Source organism: Grampus griseus (genome assembly GCF_964374135.1).
Source record: "Grampus griseus genome assembly, chromosome: 1".
Taxonomy (NCBI): domain Eukaryota; kingdom Metazoa; phylum Chordata; class Mammalia; order Artiodactyla; family Delphinidae; genus Grampus; species Grampus griseus.
The window spans coordinates 96060826-96076644 of NC_139017.1; the positions used below are offsets into that span (position 1 = coordinate 96060826).

At 34.7% G+C, this 15819-nt stretch overlaps 1 protein-coding gene across 2 annotated transcripts in view; it reads right to left on the reverse strand.

The window, feature by feature from the left end:
- Positions 1-15819, reverse strand: part of PLPPR4 (phospholipid phosphatase related 4) — a gene marked incomplete at both ends in the record, with an annotated part of 36346 nt that overhangs the window by 13797 nt on the left and 6730 nt on the right. For both annotated transcript variants that reach the window (XM_082677729.1, XM_082677728.1), the window contains one exon: positions 1876-2061. In XM_082677729.1, the coding sequence (XP_082533855.1) occupies positions 1876-2061 (186 nt within the window). The remainder of the gene's footprint in view (positions 1-1875; positions 2062-15819) is intronic.

Here is a 15819-nt window from a genome sequence, read left to right on the forward strand (position 1 = left end):
CAGGATTTGTTTTACCATCAAGTTGTTTACTCAAAATCCATGAAGTCAGTGTGGACGAAAAGAATGACTGACATCCTGGAATATCCTGAATGATATGGGGAAAATTAGGGATGCTGTGCTGTAAATATTTCCCTAGTTTGCTTCCTGTGCCATTAAGAGCCATTGCAGCAGCTATGGAGGCCCTGTAGAGACCCAGGAATTCAGGCAGTCTTTGTGGAAGGAGTTGGCATTTGTTTCTTTCACTTCTCAAGGCTCAAGAAAGAAAGCGTTGACCCAGAATCCCCCAGAAAGCATCCTTAATTGCATACTGAGAATTTATTCCTGGAAATGAGGGAGTCAGAGAAGAAGGAACACAATGATGAGGCCAAGGTCATTGTCTCCAGGACATGTAACAGTGTCAGCAAAAGGATCAATGTGAGATAAACGATGCTGGCAGGGAGAGCCACAGTTAGACTTGCTTTCCTAGCCACTTGGTAAAACACCCTAGGGAAGAAAGACTTCTGGGTATATAAAAAGCAAATTATTTAAATGATTAAATATCAGCATAGTCTTTTCAGCAGAATCATGAGCATTTGTACAGTATCTTATGTATTTTATTTCAAATACTATATCAATTACAATAAATTTCTGTATTACATTCCAAATAGGAGAAATGCTTTCTGGTCTACTAGATTTAAAGCATATATTCTTTCTGCTCTTGTCAAATGACTGGATGATGTAGACTTCTTATAAGTCATTTAGAGGAATGACCAGCAAATGCTGTTATTCTGAGCAATAATGCACTTTAAATATGTTTTTATTAGTCTGAGTCTCAGCTACTTCCAAGCACATCGTTAATAGTTCCAATCACCTCAGAGTTACTGAAGCTCAAATAACTCATTTATTTAAAAAGTATTTTGAGATCTTTTAAGTATGATAAAGTTCTAGGGAAAATTAAGTTCCAGTTTTATCTTCTGAGAATATTTTATATAATTTATTTATAGTGTAGATAGCATGTTATGATTATTTAATATAGGGAAATTTTAAAAAATAAATTTATTTATTTATTTTTGGCTGCGTTAGATCTTCATTGCTGCTCGCGAGCTTTCTCTAGTTGCTGCGAGCGGGGGCTACTCTTCTCTGTGGTGTGCCGGCTTCTCATTGCAGTGGCTTCTCCATAGCTATATAAAAGTATAGGTCTAGGCAGAGACTTTTCTAAAACTGCTGCTGTACTGAACCAGAATAAGCTCTTTATTTAATAACCACTTCCTCTGTCATTCATAAGCATGATAAAAGTAAAGTAAGATTTCCTACTGTTAGAAATAAATATTAACGCTGAAACATGTTTCTTGTCCTTTAGGTAGAGTCTGGGGGTATAAGAGATGGTGTAAAAGCTAGGCCAGTGTTATTTATTAATGAATTTATTGAAAAGTGTGTTATTCACAATGTGTATGTATGTTAGCAAACTAAAAACAATTATGTTTCTAATTCAATTTCAGTAGGTTAGGGCATTTCTTTATGTCATATATTTTAAAATGCAAGTGCTTGTTCTGAATCTAAAGTATTTTATTTTGTGTGGGGGGCAGGGGGCAGGAATGTGAGTTGTGCCCTCTTCACTGTACAGTTGTGGATGCCCAGTGCTCAGAATCAATAAAAAGTGCTAACCTGGTAAAAAGTGAGAGTAACATGCACTTTTGAGAAGAAAGTCTGTTTGCTATAGAATTGTTTCTTCCCCACAGTTTCCCAGACTTCAGATATGACATGAACACATGAAAAATACGTTAATGAGGAAACATATCAGAATTTTTTTGGTTTACTTTTAACCCATTTATTACATAAATGTGGTCATTCTTCGTCTTCTGGGGCTGACAAACACAATTTGGGGGCAATTCTTACCGTAATTGCAGGTCCGGCGAAAGCCAAGCTAAGCAGCATGAGGAATGGAATTGCCTCCTGTGTGGGTTCAATGTATGGCATGCTAAGACTCCGGTCATAGCAGCTGAATCCAGAGTGCACAGGTTTGAAGACATCTGTGAGTTCCAGGAAATACAGGCTAACCACCGATGATGCCAATATAGGCAACTGAGAATGAAGGACATAGGAGATCAATTTATTCTTATACACAGGTCATACATAGAATCAGTACATCTTGAAATAAGAAACATGTATTTCTCCCTTTCACCGCTCCTCTCTGATCTCAGAATTAAAATCATTCATACTTACTATTGCTTCTGCCTTCAAAATAAAGCTCCAATTCATCCACCTCTGTCACCAGCCTGCTCTGAACCCATGTCATGCCTCCCCTTTGCTCTTGGATCACCTCCTAAATGCTGTTCCATTTTCACGCTTACCCTCCCCACCCCATCTATCCATTTTCTACCCAGCATTCCAAATATTCTGAAAATGTTTTAGGTCATAACACTCCCCATTTTAACTACTCCAGTGGTTCCCATTCTACTTGAATAAAATCCAAATGTCACACCATGAAATGCAAGTTTCTGCATGATCTGGCTCTTGCTTCAGTTTCTTACATCTTTTTACACCATATTTATACTATTCCCCAGCTCCCTACCCACTACGATCCAATGGGACTTCACTTTTGTTTTAATTGAGAAATAATTGACACCTATCAACCTAAAACATTATATTAGTTTCAGGTGTACAACATAATGATTCAATATTTGTATGTATTGCAAAATGATCACCACAATTAGTTTAGTCAACATCCATCACTACACATAGTTACAATATTTTTTCTTATGATGAATACTTTTAAGATCACTCTCTTAGCAACTTTCAAATATAAATACAATATTATTACCTATAGTTCCCATACTGTACATTAATCATCCCCAGGACTGATATGTCTTATAACTGAACGTCTGTAACTTTTGACCCCTTTAACCGATTTTCCCCACTGCCCATTCCCCACCTCTGGCAACCACCAATCTCTTCTCTGTAGCGATGAATTCGGTTTTTTATTGCTGTTGTTGTTTTAGATTCCACATATAAATGAGATCATCCAGTATTTATCTTTCTCTGGCTGCCTTATTTCACTTAGCATAATGCTCTAAAAGTCCATCCATGTTGTCCTAAATGGCAATATTTCCTTCTTTTTCAGGGCTGGATAATATTCCATTGTATATATGTACCGTATTTTCCTTACCTATTCATCCATTGATGGACATTTAGGTTGCATCCATGTCTTGGCTACTGTAAACAATACTATAGAGAACATAGTGGGGGCATATATCTTTTCCAGTTGGTGTTTTAGTTTTCTTCAGATAAATACCCAGAAGTGGAATTGCTGGATCATATGGTAGTCCTATTTTTAATATTTTTAGGAACCTTCATACTGTTTTCCATAATGGTTGCAGCAATTGACATTCCCAAACAGTGCACAGTGGTTCTCTTTTCACCACATCTTTGTCAACACTTGTTATTTCTTGTCTTTTTGACGATAGCCCTTCTAACAGGTGTGAGGTGATATCTCATTGTGGTTTTAATTTACATTTCTTCATGGTTACTGACGTTGAGCATCTTTTCATATACCTATTGGCCATCCATATGTGTTCTTTGGAAAATTGTCTATTAAGAGCCTCTGCCCATTTTATAATCAAATTGCTTGTTTTTTTGTTGTTTGTTTTTTTGTGTGTGTTTTGGTTGTTTTGCTATTAAGTTGTATGAGTTCCTTATAAATACTTTGGACATTAACCCCTTATAAGGTATATGATTTATAGTATTTTGTCCCATTTGGTAGGCTAACTTTTCATTTTTTGATGGTTTCCTTTGCTGTGCAGAAGCTTTTTAGTTTGATATAGTCCTATGGTCTTCACTCTTTTTCTGTAACAGTCAAATTCATTTCTACCTAGGGGTTTTTGCATTTGCTGTTTCTTCTTCCTTTTGTGCTCTCCCCCAGCTCTATGTCTGACTGGCCTCTCTTCATCCTTTAATGATGACTTCCTGTACCATCCAAGGTAGTCATTGATCCATCTTTCCCTCTAAACCCTTATCATCTTGCTTGATTTCTTCATAACTGAAATTGCCTTGTCAATTGAATACTTCACTTATTTATTTTTCTTCTCCCCCCGTCTCTCACTGAAATACATGCTCCATGAAATAAGAGTCTGCCAGTGTTATTTATTGTTGGGTCCCCAAGGCATAGCATTGTTCCTGGCGCATGGTAGGCATGCAATACATCATTTAACAATTTAATGAAGCAATAATACTTGTTGATAAATGACTAACTGAATAAACAAGTAAATATTAATTCATTACCATAGCTAGACAAGATTTACCAGATTTAGCTAATGAAAATATAGGTCACTCAATAAGATTAGAATTTCAGGTAAGTAATAAATCATTTTTAGTGTTAGTGTGCTCCATGCAATATTTGGGAGATACTTATGCTAAAAATTATTTGTTGTTTATCTGAAATTCTAATTTCACTGGACATCCTCTAGTTTGTCTGCTAAACCTAAACTAGGCACAATTTACTTTTTAGACTTTGTTTTATGGATTCAGTTATTCATTCCTTCAACCTACAATGTGCCAGGTACTATGTGGGTCCTTACTATAATATGGCAAACAAGACACGGGCTTGGTCATCAAGGATCATAAGCTTAGTGAGACATCTGCTCTCGGCTAGAGAAAAAATACTGCAAATATACTGTTGATGCTAGTCCTTTCAGAATCTGAAGATGCAGATTTTTGTAACACCAAAAAAATTATCTAGTTTAAGGCTTTGTTGCTTGTGGAGGATACAATATTTATTCAACAAAACAGAGCAAATTTTGTTAAAAATATTATTGACCATCCATGATTTCTGTTCATTTGGTTTTAAAAATAAACAAATTTACAAGGCAGCATTATGTCTTCTATTCCCAAGAGGATTTTTTGAGGTGAGAATTAGGTTTATTGGAAAAATTAATAATGTATGAAGATTAATCTGACACTTTCTGTTTTTCAGACGGATGCTTTCCAATAAAGAGAGCAAAAAGCATGTCAAAACACTTACATTTTTCTTATTAGAATCCATTATCATTTGACCACTCTGAATATCTGGTCATTCCTCCTCACCACTTCCCTCTCCTGTAAGGAATAGTAGCTTCCAGTCTTGACCAATAAATCAATACTTCATGGTTCATGTGAACAATTCATATTTTCCATTTAAATCCACTTAAATATATTTTAGTTTTAATTTAAGAAATACTTGAAATAGCACTTAATGTGCCAGACAATTTTCTGTTTTAGAAATTTTAATTAATTTCATTCATTGATATTAACCCATTTAACTAAAAACTTTCTATTACGACGTAAGTGCTACTATTAACCACACTTTGCAGGTAGATAAGGCCAGTCTCCTCTAGCAAGTGGCAGAGGTTGGATTTTGAAGCCACGAATTGTAACCTCTACTTAACCACTACTCTATGCTTCCTTTCCAAAAAGGGGAGTAGAGTTTTAGGGTAATGAAATACAACTAGCATCAAAGAATGGGGGTACAGTGTAGCCTACAGTTCTGTTTAATGAAGAGTTTCTATTTGCGAATCTGTAAAAATATGTATCACTTAGCATAAACTTTATCTTGAAAATATGGTTTCAATAAGTTTAGATTAAATTTCTCTCCTTTAATTTGAATGTTAAATATTTAACCAGATTTGATGATCTACATTCTTTCCTTGATGCCATTAGTTCATATTTTAGGTCTTCTACATAAGACATCACCCAGATGACAACTGATTACCTCATTTTTAAATGTTCATGCCCTAGTAAAGTGAGTTTGATGTCTTCTATAGAAAGGTGAACAAAACTTTATCAATTTGGTAAATGTAAAAATTAAGTAAATCTTCCCTATTAAGGGCATTCTTCACCATTGAATTTTGTCGATTAATTCAGAATCTGCTCAAATGTGCCAGTGAAGATATTACATAGCCATGGAATTAATGTGCTATTCCGTGTGTGTGTGTGTGTGTGTGTGTGTGTGTGTGTGTGTGTGTAAGTGGGAAGAGACACTCAGAGTTTTACATACTGTAGTGAATCCAGTGGGGCCATATGGTTTCCAAGTCACCTAGGAGGTTCTTTGAAAATAAGCTCTTCTGTTCACTACCAGTGCGACCTTGGAAATGGTTTTCTTAAACCTGTTTTCTTATCTATGAAACAGGTACATTGCTAGTACCCATCATCACAGGCAGTTTAACGGATTAAATGAAGTATTACAAGTCATATTCAACAATACCTGGAGTGAAGACTAGTTTGTAAATGTTAGTTTTATTGTTGCTGTTATAACTATTAACAATAATATACTCATCAAATGTCACCTTTTTCACTTGCCGTACTTGGTGATCCTTTTTGAGAGTAATTTCCTCTTTCTTAATTCCCCAGTACTTCTTTTTATGAAATTTCTATACACTGTTCTTTATTATAGTTATCTGGTAGAGATTAGTTACAGCTTTTGTCCTGCTTCTCAAACAAAAATGTCCTTAAGATAGAGACCTAAGCTTACTCGTTTTAATATTTAAACTAGTAATATACATCATAGTGTCTTTCAAATATATATGCATACATATAATAAATTAATATATGAAAGAAAATATGTCCTTCATTAATATTATGTATTTCAGTCCTTTCAGATATCAGCCTCCTTGAAACTGCCAATTTCTCCAGTTTTTTATCCATGTATTTTTCTATCCATATATTAATATTTTTTATAGTTCTATTGAAACATGTTTCAAGACCTTCTTCTGTCTTCAAAATAAGACTCATATTTTTCTTCCCTTTTGATGTTTGTTTCTCTGACTTTTTAAAAAAAGTATCTTTTATTCTTTGTCTTGTACATCAATTTTGGTTTTTAAGAAAGAGGGATTTGAACAAAATGTTTTTAATATTTGAGGAAAAAGTAATTTTAGACATTGTTTTCCTATACTGTATTTTACTACTGGTCAGTGTGATGGATTAAATGACAACGTTTGCTTCGAACATCCTTGTCTTTCAAAGGTATCTTTTATCTTTTGAGGTACTCCACGACAACCTTCTTTTGAATGTAAGAAATTTAACAGACAGTGTGTGCTAGCTTTGGCATAGATATAGAATTGATATATATGTAATAAAATCATCTTTTGATTGCATTTAAAATGAGATTTAAAAAGAGATTTTAAAAGCTCTATATAATCAGGCATTAGGAATTTTATTCTCTAGTTATGTTGTAGCCAAGAAAAAAGTGTGAACAATGCTACTTTTAAAATGTAGCAACAGAGAAGGGAAATTATCTGAAGATTAGGAAAACAGTTTTAAAAAAGAAAAGATTTATTCTTATAATTGTCTTCTGCTAAGGAACTTGTGAGTAAAAATAAGAGAGCAATTTTTAAACAGAAAAGTATAACAGTTTTAGAAAACAGGGTAAATGAAATGTGTTTCAAAAGACGGCATTTGCTAGATAATATTGATTTTTCTGATGCTAGTTTGAAAAAGACAAATATAAGGTATATGTCAATGTTAGTGAAACATTTTATGGACTCTATCATGACATTTTATCTAAGTCATATAGCTTACTTGCTTTTAGCATCTTGATAATAACAAACTTTTACTTCCCATTCAGGTAGTTCACTTGCTCTTAGCCTATAGACATGTCAATTCCATTCTTTTCCTTTTTCATAACCGTGGTAAACTCAGAGTGCTCTGAGATACTCATAAACTGGTAGGATCATAGTCACAGAGGGTCAATTACCATATATGATATTTATGGCTCATTTACTTATTCAATCAACAAATATATATTGAAACCTACTAGTTCTAGGAGTTGTTCTACATCCTGGGAATACAGCTATGATAAAACTCCAAGTCCTTATTCTGATGAAGATTTCATTCTTGCTGAAGAAGACAGATAAAAAATTAAAAATTATAAAAAAAAATTAAAAATTATAATACAAGAAAGAACATATATTATAAAGATGATAAAACAGGGGGCTGTGGTAATTGAGTGCCTGGATTGCTATTTTAGATCAATGAAGGCTTACTTAGTAGGAATCATTTAAAGAAACACTTGAGTGGGCAAGAATGAACTAACCATATAAAAACCAGGTAAGAGGCATAGTCAAAAGGGAACAGTGATTGGGCTTCCCTGGTGGTGCACTGGTTGAGAATCTGCCTGCCAATGCAGGGGACAGGGGTTCAAGCCCTGGTCGGGGAAGATCCCACATGCCGCGGAGCACCTGGGCCCGTGAGCCACAACTACTGAGCCTGCGCGTCTGGAGTCTGCTCCACAACAAGAGAGGCCGCAACAGTGAGAGGCCCACGCACGGCGATGAAGAGTGGCCCCCGCTCACCGCAACTAGAGAAAGCCCATGCACAGAAGCGAAGACCCAACACAGCCAAAAATAAATAAAAAATTTTAAGTGACATGTCATTTGAAAATAAAAAAAGGGAGCAGTGATATAAGATGAAGTCAGAGAGATGGATTTGGGACCAGACTTTGCAGAGAATTGAAGGCCATGGCAGAGAATTGAAGGCCATGGCAGAATTAGTGTTTCATTCATTCAAAGTACGTTTGGAAGTAACTCTGGAGAGTTGAAGCAGAGGTGCAGTAAGACTTGAAATACATTTTACAAAGATCACTCTGGCAGTTGGGTTGAGAATGATTGTGATGGGTCAAAGATAGAAGCAGGGTAAAAATTAGAAGGTTCTTCAAAACCCAACTTACCTAGTGCCTGGTATGTGCTAGACACTGCCCTAAAGGTGAAGAATATAAAGGTAAACAAGATAGAGAAAACTCCCTGCACTCGTGGAGTTCACCTGCTAGTGGATGCTTGGCACTTGCAGTAATCCAGGCAAGAGATGATGGCAGGTTTTACTAGGATGTAGAGAAATTTCCAGATTCTGGATATAACCTTAGAGAGAAAAAGACCAGACTTCCTGATGAGTTGGATATTGAAGAAAAACCAGTAAGGGTTGATTTCAGGGATTTGGGGCTTGAGCATTTGGGCTGGGGGTGTTATTTACTGGGATGGGGAAGGCTGGGAGAAGCTTAAGTAGGAGGAATCTAAGGTTTTGTTTTGGAAATAGGAAAACTGAGATGCCTTTCAGTTATCAAAATGTCAAAAAGAGAGTAAGATGCCGATCTTGGGCTAAAGAGAGTCCAAGGCTGCAGGTTGATACATGATGACTTAAATAACATCATTGATGTATGATGATTTAAATAATATCATCTTTACTTTTGAAGAACAACACTTGCACAGGAACTTCAAAGTTAAATTAACTTGGTTTTGATATGACTAATGTCACAAGAACCAAAGAATATAATTGTGTATCGTCATACTACTCATATGCAAGAGATAACCTAAGAGAAAAAGAATGTTTTTTATATTAATAACAAATTTTAAATGGGAGACTTGGAATAAATTCTGATAAGTATCCCCAAGTCATATAAAATGTGAACTTTAAAACATAAATACATTATATTCAAATGAAATTAAAACAGGAAGAAATATTAGCAGATCAAAGTAATTTTATTAAAGCTGGTGGCTGATAAGCATGTTGTCATAGGTCAACACACACAGTGATGATAGAATTTTCCATTTCCTACAGTACAATCTTTAATGACATTCCTTAGCATTTGTGCCTTGTAGCTAATACAGATAAATGTTTCCTTTAAACATTGACAATAATAATAACTAATAATATAGTATGGGGCTTTGTGGTTTATAAAACTACTTCACCATAATTGTAGCACATTTAGGTTAACTATATAGATTATAAAAAGCACACTAACACTTGTAGGGTCATTAAGAGTAGGTCAGAATGAGTCTATTACATTATTCAAGGTCTAAAAATCTAGTTTTCACAAATAGAATGGATGTGGCTTATATGACATGCATAGATACCAATTAAAACAGGGCAGTGTAATTGAGGAAAATCAATGCTGGCCTCAGAACCAGCAAAACCCAGTTTCTTCCCTCATTTATTCCACTAGCTTCTGGGATTTGGAGCAAGTCACTTAACCTTCCTGGGTCTTACTTGTCATCAGTGAAATAAGGGGCTTTTTACATTGCCATTTAGTTCTAGAATTCTCCATGTGCTGTCATGAAGTAAAAAACATTCCTCACATTTCTTTGACAGTCTCACTACCATATATAATGTACTAGATTTTTTACCACTATTCTCTCTACAATTTGTTTCATCTTCCACAATGCTTCCAGGCTAGTTTTTCTAGAATTCACATCTAATCATGCCTTTAATAATGCCCCACTAATTACAAAATAAAGTACAAATTTCCTAGAATGACCTTTTGCATTATGCACGATCTTTTGTATTATAGCCTCAATCTGCCTTTCTTGTTTAATTTTGCTCTTTACCTACTCTCCACTCTTTCAACCCATGAACACCTATGTTCCCATTACACTGATGTTCCAAACAGACATGTTTTAGTCTCTGCTTTACATTACATTTTCACATTTGTTTCCCATAAAAACTGTCCTCATAAAAGGTAAGATCACATAATTTTTTCTCCCTGAAACCTTCCCCATGCTCTCCATTCAGAACCGAAGATTCTGCCTCATGGACTCCATATATATCTTTACTGTAAGACCTGTTAGTCTGCCTTGAATTGTAGTTATCTGTATATTACCAGCCCTTCCCTTAACATCTGATACTGCAAAGTGAGGCCTTTGTAATTCACACAGTGCTTTGAAAATTTTGGGTGTCCAGAAAATATTTGCTGAATTTAATTGAAAGAAATCAGGACATTACTATTAAATAAACAGAAAACATGGACAATTTCTTAATAATACATAGAAAGTGTTGAGGACTTAGGTGCCAGAGACAGTGCTAAGTTATATAATAGATTGCTGCATTCAATCTACACCTTATAAACCGTCTATTGGTATCGTAATTTACACATGAGAAAACTGAGACAGAGATAGGTCACATAAATTGGCCAGTGAGTTGGTGAGTGGGAGCATCCAGATTCCTACGCAGGTGCCTAAGTCCAGGAAACATGCTCTAAACTGCTTTGCTCACGGGTCTCAAAACGGTTTCCCTCTCGACATTGCCACAATGGTTGCAATTCCCAAATGGGAAGAGGGCTTGCAGAGGGTGCGCGTGGTTCGAAAAAAGTCTCCCTTGCTCTTAACTCTTAAATACTCTTATTAAACAGTTTCTCCGAGGACTTCCTATCACTCAAACGTGAAAATTGCTTCTTTTGTGCAAATCTAGTATCTATCCTTTCTAGAGGTCGTTTCACTTTGTTACTGAAAGAATTTATTGAACACCTCCTCTTACATAAAAAGAAAAGAACATTTACTGACTTTTAAATTAGACATTTCTCCATAAATTATCTAATTTAATACTCACAACCTACCTGGGAATTTTAAGATACATTTTAACAAGAAGACCCTGCTCCAGATAAGGTAAACAGCATGTCTGGCTTACAGCAATTGGAACTTGATCTGTTAAATTCCTGGAAGCTTGAATCCCACTACACCCTGCTGCCACTTTGGTACATTTCACCATTGCCATCTGGCACTAGTCTGGTGCTTTTCAGGAAAAAGTATCCCCAGGCTTCAGTGGAAATGCCAATTTAAAGGACAGAAGTGAGAGATAGCCATGTGTACAAGGGGTTTGATGGCACTAAGAGCGAAGGGGTGGCAGGCACTTTCAAATCATGTTCTTAATTTTATGGTGTTCCAAGGTCTTGAATGTTCTTTCCTGTGCAGTTTTCTCCAATGTTATTTTAATTTTTTGGTAATATCTCAAGAAACTTTAATTATATCTTGGATGTGGTCTGCTTTCATCTTCACTTCTGTTTTCCCTAGTGAATGACTTCTAATATAAAATATCAGGAATTGGGCACATTTCAAGCTCCAGATGCTTTCGTGTCCTGTTTCCTTTGGATCACTCTCTAACTGCACAGAGATGGCCCGATGAATGCCTCTGTCATAGCAACTGTCATATGGAATGACAGTTGCTCCTTCACCTTTCTCTCTTATTCAGTGAAAAGACCCTTGGGAACAAGGGGATTGTCTCTTTCACTTCTCTATCCCCAGGGCCTTATATTAGGCAGGACCTGACATACTGGGTACCCTCAATGTACCAAATTAATGCATGCATGGATGATGATTTGAACAGAACTGTTTACACAGTTCTCATAGGGTAGTTAACATGATGAAAGAAAAATCCCCAAGTTAAAAGATCCTTGTTTACTTCCACCATAGAATATGCTCCTACTGTGAATTTCTAGAAGTCTAATAATTTTTGTTAACATTAAAGAACACAAAAAGCTCAAATTGAGTCCTCCAAATAGCAATGGTAATTAATAGGGAAGAGAGAACAGATCTAACATATATGTTAGGTTTAATGGGAAAAATGTGTTCTATGTCCAAATATAAATTACATCTTTACAGCTCTAAAAAGACTAATTACAATCACTCAATGATCTAACAACAGTAAAGTTTAAAATAATGGTATGTGGCTGTTTTATTACCTGAATATTGATCTAGCATTAGGTTTGGAGTAGTAAGCTCTGCCATCACCAGCTTTAACCTCAGGTCCTGATTTGTATAATTAGACACAAGTACTATATGTATTGCCTTGGAAAGCATTTTGTTCTTTACACCTAGAGACTAAGACCTGAGGTTGGGGACTTATATTTCAATTCTTAAAAGTAATTGCTTTGAAATCTTTCCTTACAGCTGTAATTTCTTTACCCTTAGAACATATACCTGTCTTTTAAAAACATGGGTATGAATCACAATTTAATTCTACTAATATTTGCCAGGTACCATTTAAAGTTCATACTTTTACATTTCTGAACTCATCCAATCTCCACAATACCCCTTTGATAAAGGTACTATTATTATCCCCATCTTACAGAAGAAGCAACTGGAACATGGAAAAATTACATGGTTTGTGAAAGATCATACAGTTTATTAGCTAGATTATAAACTCAAGAAATCTAGCACCTGTTTTCACGTTTGTAGTCATTATACCTACTATCTCTTGCTAAAAATTTTTAACACTGACCTTACCTTCCCAAAGACATTGAGAAATAGCAGAAAATAATATAATGTACATTTTCTTTATATACTGTGAATGTCACCCGACAACTTTCACTATTTTCACTATTAGTGGGATTACTTTATTTATATAGAAAAAGCAAATATATTTTGACCTGAACAGTCTTATAAAAGAATACATAGTACCTTTGGGGTCCAACATATATTTCTTAATACCAAACAAAATAGGAGTTAAGGAAAAAAAAATATTGTCATTGTAATAATGTCAGAGAAATGAAATTAACCAAAAATTCTGTATTTGAGATATGGAATAAGAGAAACAAATTTATGATTTTGAGATCTAATGTGATAATCTTATATGCACATAAATTAGTGAATTAAAGACATCAATATTTTTAAATTACTTTTTTTGAGTTGTTTACTAAATTCAGGTATCAAGTTTATCCTTAAACCATTTTATTTAAGCACTGTAAAAGTTTATATTTTCTCTTATATAATAATTAATTTATCTAACAAACATTTATTGAGTGTGTACTATGTGCCTGATAATATTTCATTTGATCCATAAATTATCCAGAGAAGGATTTCTAATCTATTTTCAGAGATGAGAATTTAACAATGTATCATGAATCACTCTCTTTTTCCAAGCTTGTCTCCTACATACTTAGATCATACTTAAATGTACATTATGAGCCCACCTTCAAGATTAATGGTTTTCCAAGGCTGCTTAAGACCTTATTTACTTGAATGTATCTGTGAAAGGGATTGATGAATATAAGAGATATTGAAGAGAGGCTTAATGTGGGACATTAAGAACTTTTATTTTCCAACATGTTAAAGCTGTGATTAAATTAAGTATAATTGTACTATGTTTCATTGTGAGATGCATCAAAAAGTCATGAACAAATATATAAAACAAATACAATATAGTATGGGATACAACTATATCTGACAAAGAAGCACATTTTATTACTAAAAAAAATGTTATCGTTTGTTCCACATAGCCACAAAAAAATTGTCTTTGCTGGCATGTATACGTTATGTAACTAAGATAATTTTCTATGAAAATTAAAACTATAAGTCCTTTGTTTAAATGATGCCTCTCTTTGAAGAGGCATCTCAAAATCATTTGAATGATGTCTCAAATCTCAACTAATCCATAGGTATGCTCTAGATCATAAAATGAGCATAAGTATTATTAAGAAATGAGGCTCACAGACCTCGGAAATTGATTTAACCTTCATCGCCACTTATTTTATAGATAAAAATGTCTCCACTGGCTAAGAAAAGTTAAGGAAAAATTTATAACTATCAGGCTTGTTTTACTCCATCCATTCAGGCAAACTTTATTGAAATCCTACTATAGATTAGGAAGTATGCCAGTAATGATTCCATATTATTTCCACTAATTTAACGAAAAGGTACATAATAAGAAATAAATATTTATTCAATGACTAAATGAATTTTCATGGAAGTACAAACAGAATACACCCTGGTATTTTACTTTGGCACCCCTTTTTGGAGTGTATTTAATATAAGATTCTTCTCTTTTAGACTCTCCATGAAGGCCCAGTTTCTGAAGCATGATTAGAACTTTATTAAATGGCGATTTAACCGCTAAGGCAATCCTACAGCACAGGCTTTGGTGAGGACATTAAGTTGTAGACAACATATCCACACATATTTCCATGATTCTCACTCCCCAACAACAGTCCACTAAATGTACTGATACCTTGTTTTCCTTTTCCTGAACACACATTGATTTTAAATACCTGTATTTCCCCTTCTCTTTAATTTATACCTCAATGGTCTAATGTCAGTTTTAGAAGAATGTACAGAAGCCATCTTATGATAGCAAATAAGAAAGCAGTTATCCTCCTTTATGTTGATTAACGTAAATGTTTTGTGATTAAAAACAACCAAACAGTGATGGACCTAAGAGGCAATTGATTCAGTGCCTAATTACTGACAGGAAAAACAACTCCACATTAATTGTGTCAAAATTAGCATTTCTGTCCTTGGCTTTCACATTCCAAAATCCACTCCACTGTGAGGAAATGACTCCATTCCATAGTAATCTGGAAGTACATGTCTCAGCTAATTAATTCTAGAAGAAACCAAAGAAAGCTGAGAGATTCATAATTAGACATTTCACAGTTTAAATACAAACATTTTTCTCCTTGTGGCCCACAGGGGAGAAGAGCACTGCTTGGGTTTTAGGCAAGTTCTTGGACCTTCATGAGTCTCAGTTACTTAATTTGTAAAACAGAGTTAATATCTACTCCTCAGTTGTCTTTAAAGGATCAAATGAATCAATGTATATGAAAAAATTACATTAAACTGTAAAAGAAAATTCAGTTATTTTGTTACTGATGTTGTAAATTGTATCCTCACTCCTTCCAATGTTTCCACTTTCCTTTACTGCCTGTCAGAGACCTCATGTCCAGAGAAGTAATTGTGAAATTATAGGTAGACAGTCGGGCAGTGAGAAAGAAAAATACCACGTCCAATTTTATGATTTTTAGCTGTAACCATGCTTTTCAAAGAGCCTAACAATTTAGAAAAGCAGAAGATCCATTCGTAATTGCTTTAACATGTTTAATGCAATGTGGTATTATGAAATACATAAAGGTACTTAGATGGAACTTTCAAACAGCTGGCACAGTTTGTTCATGTGTAGGATTAGAATGACCTGTATTGCGTTTTAATCCAGGGGGAAACCCTCTAATGTAAGGAATTCTACAAATAGTATAATTAGAAACGAGCACTAGAAGTTGGGGGACAGGCTCTATTCTTGTCTGATACTAACCATAGTGTGTTTTTAGGTAACTCAGTT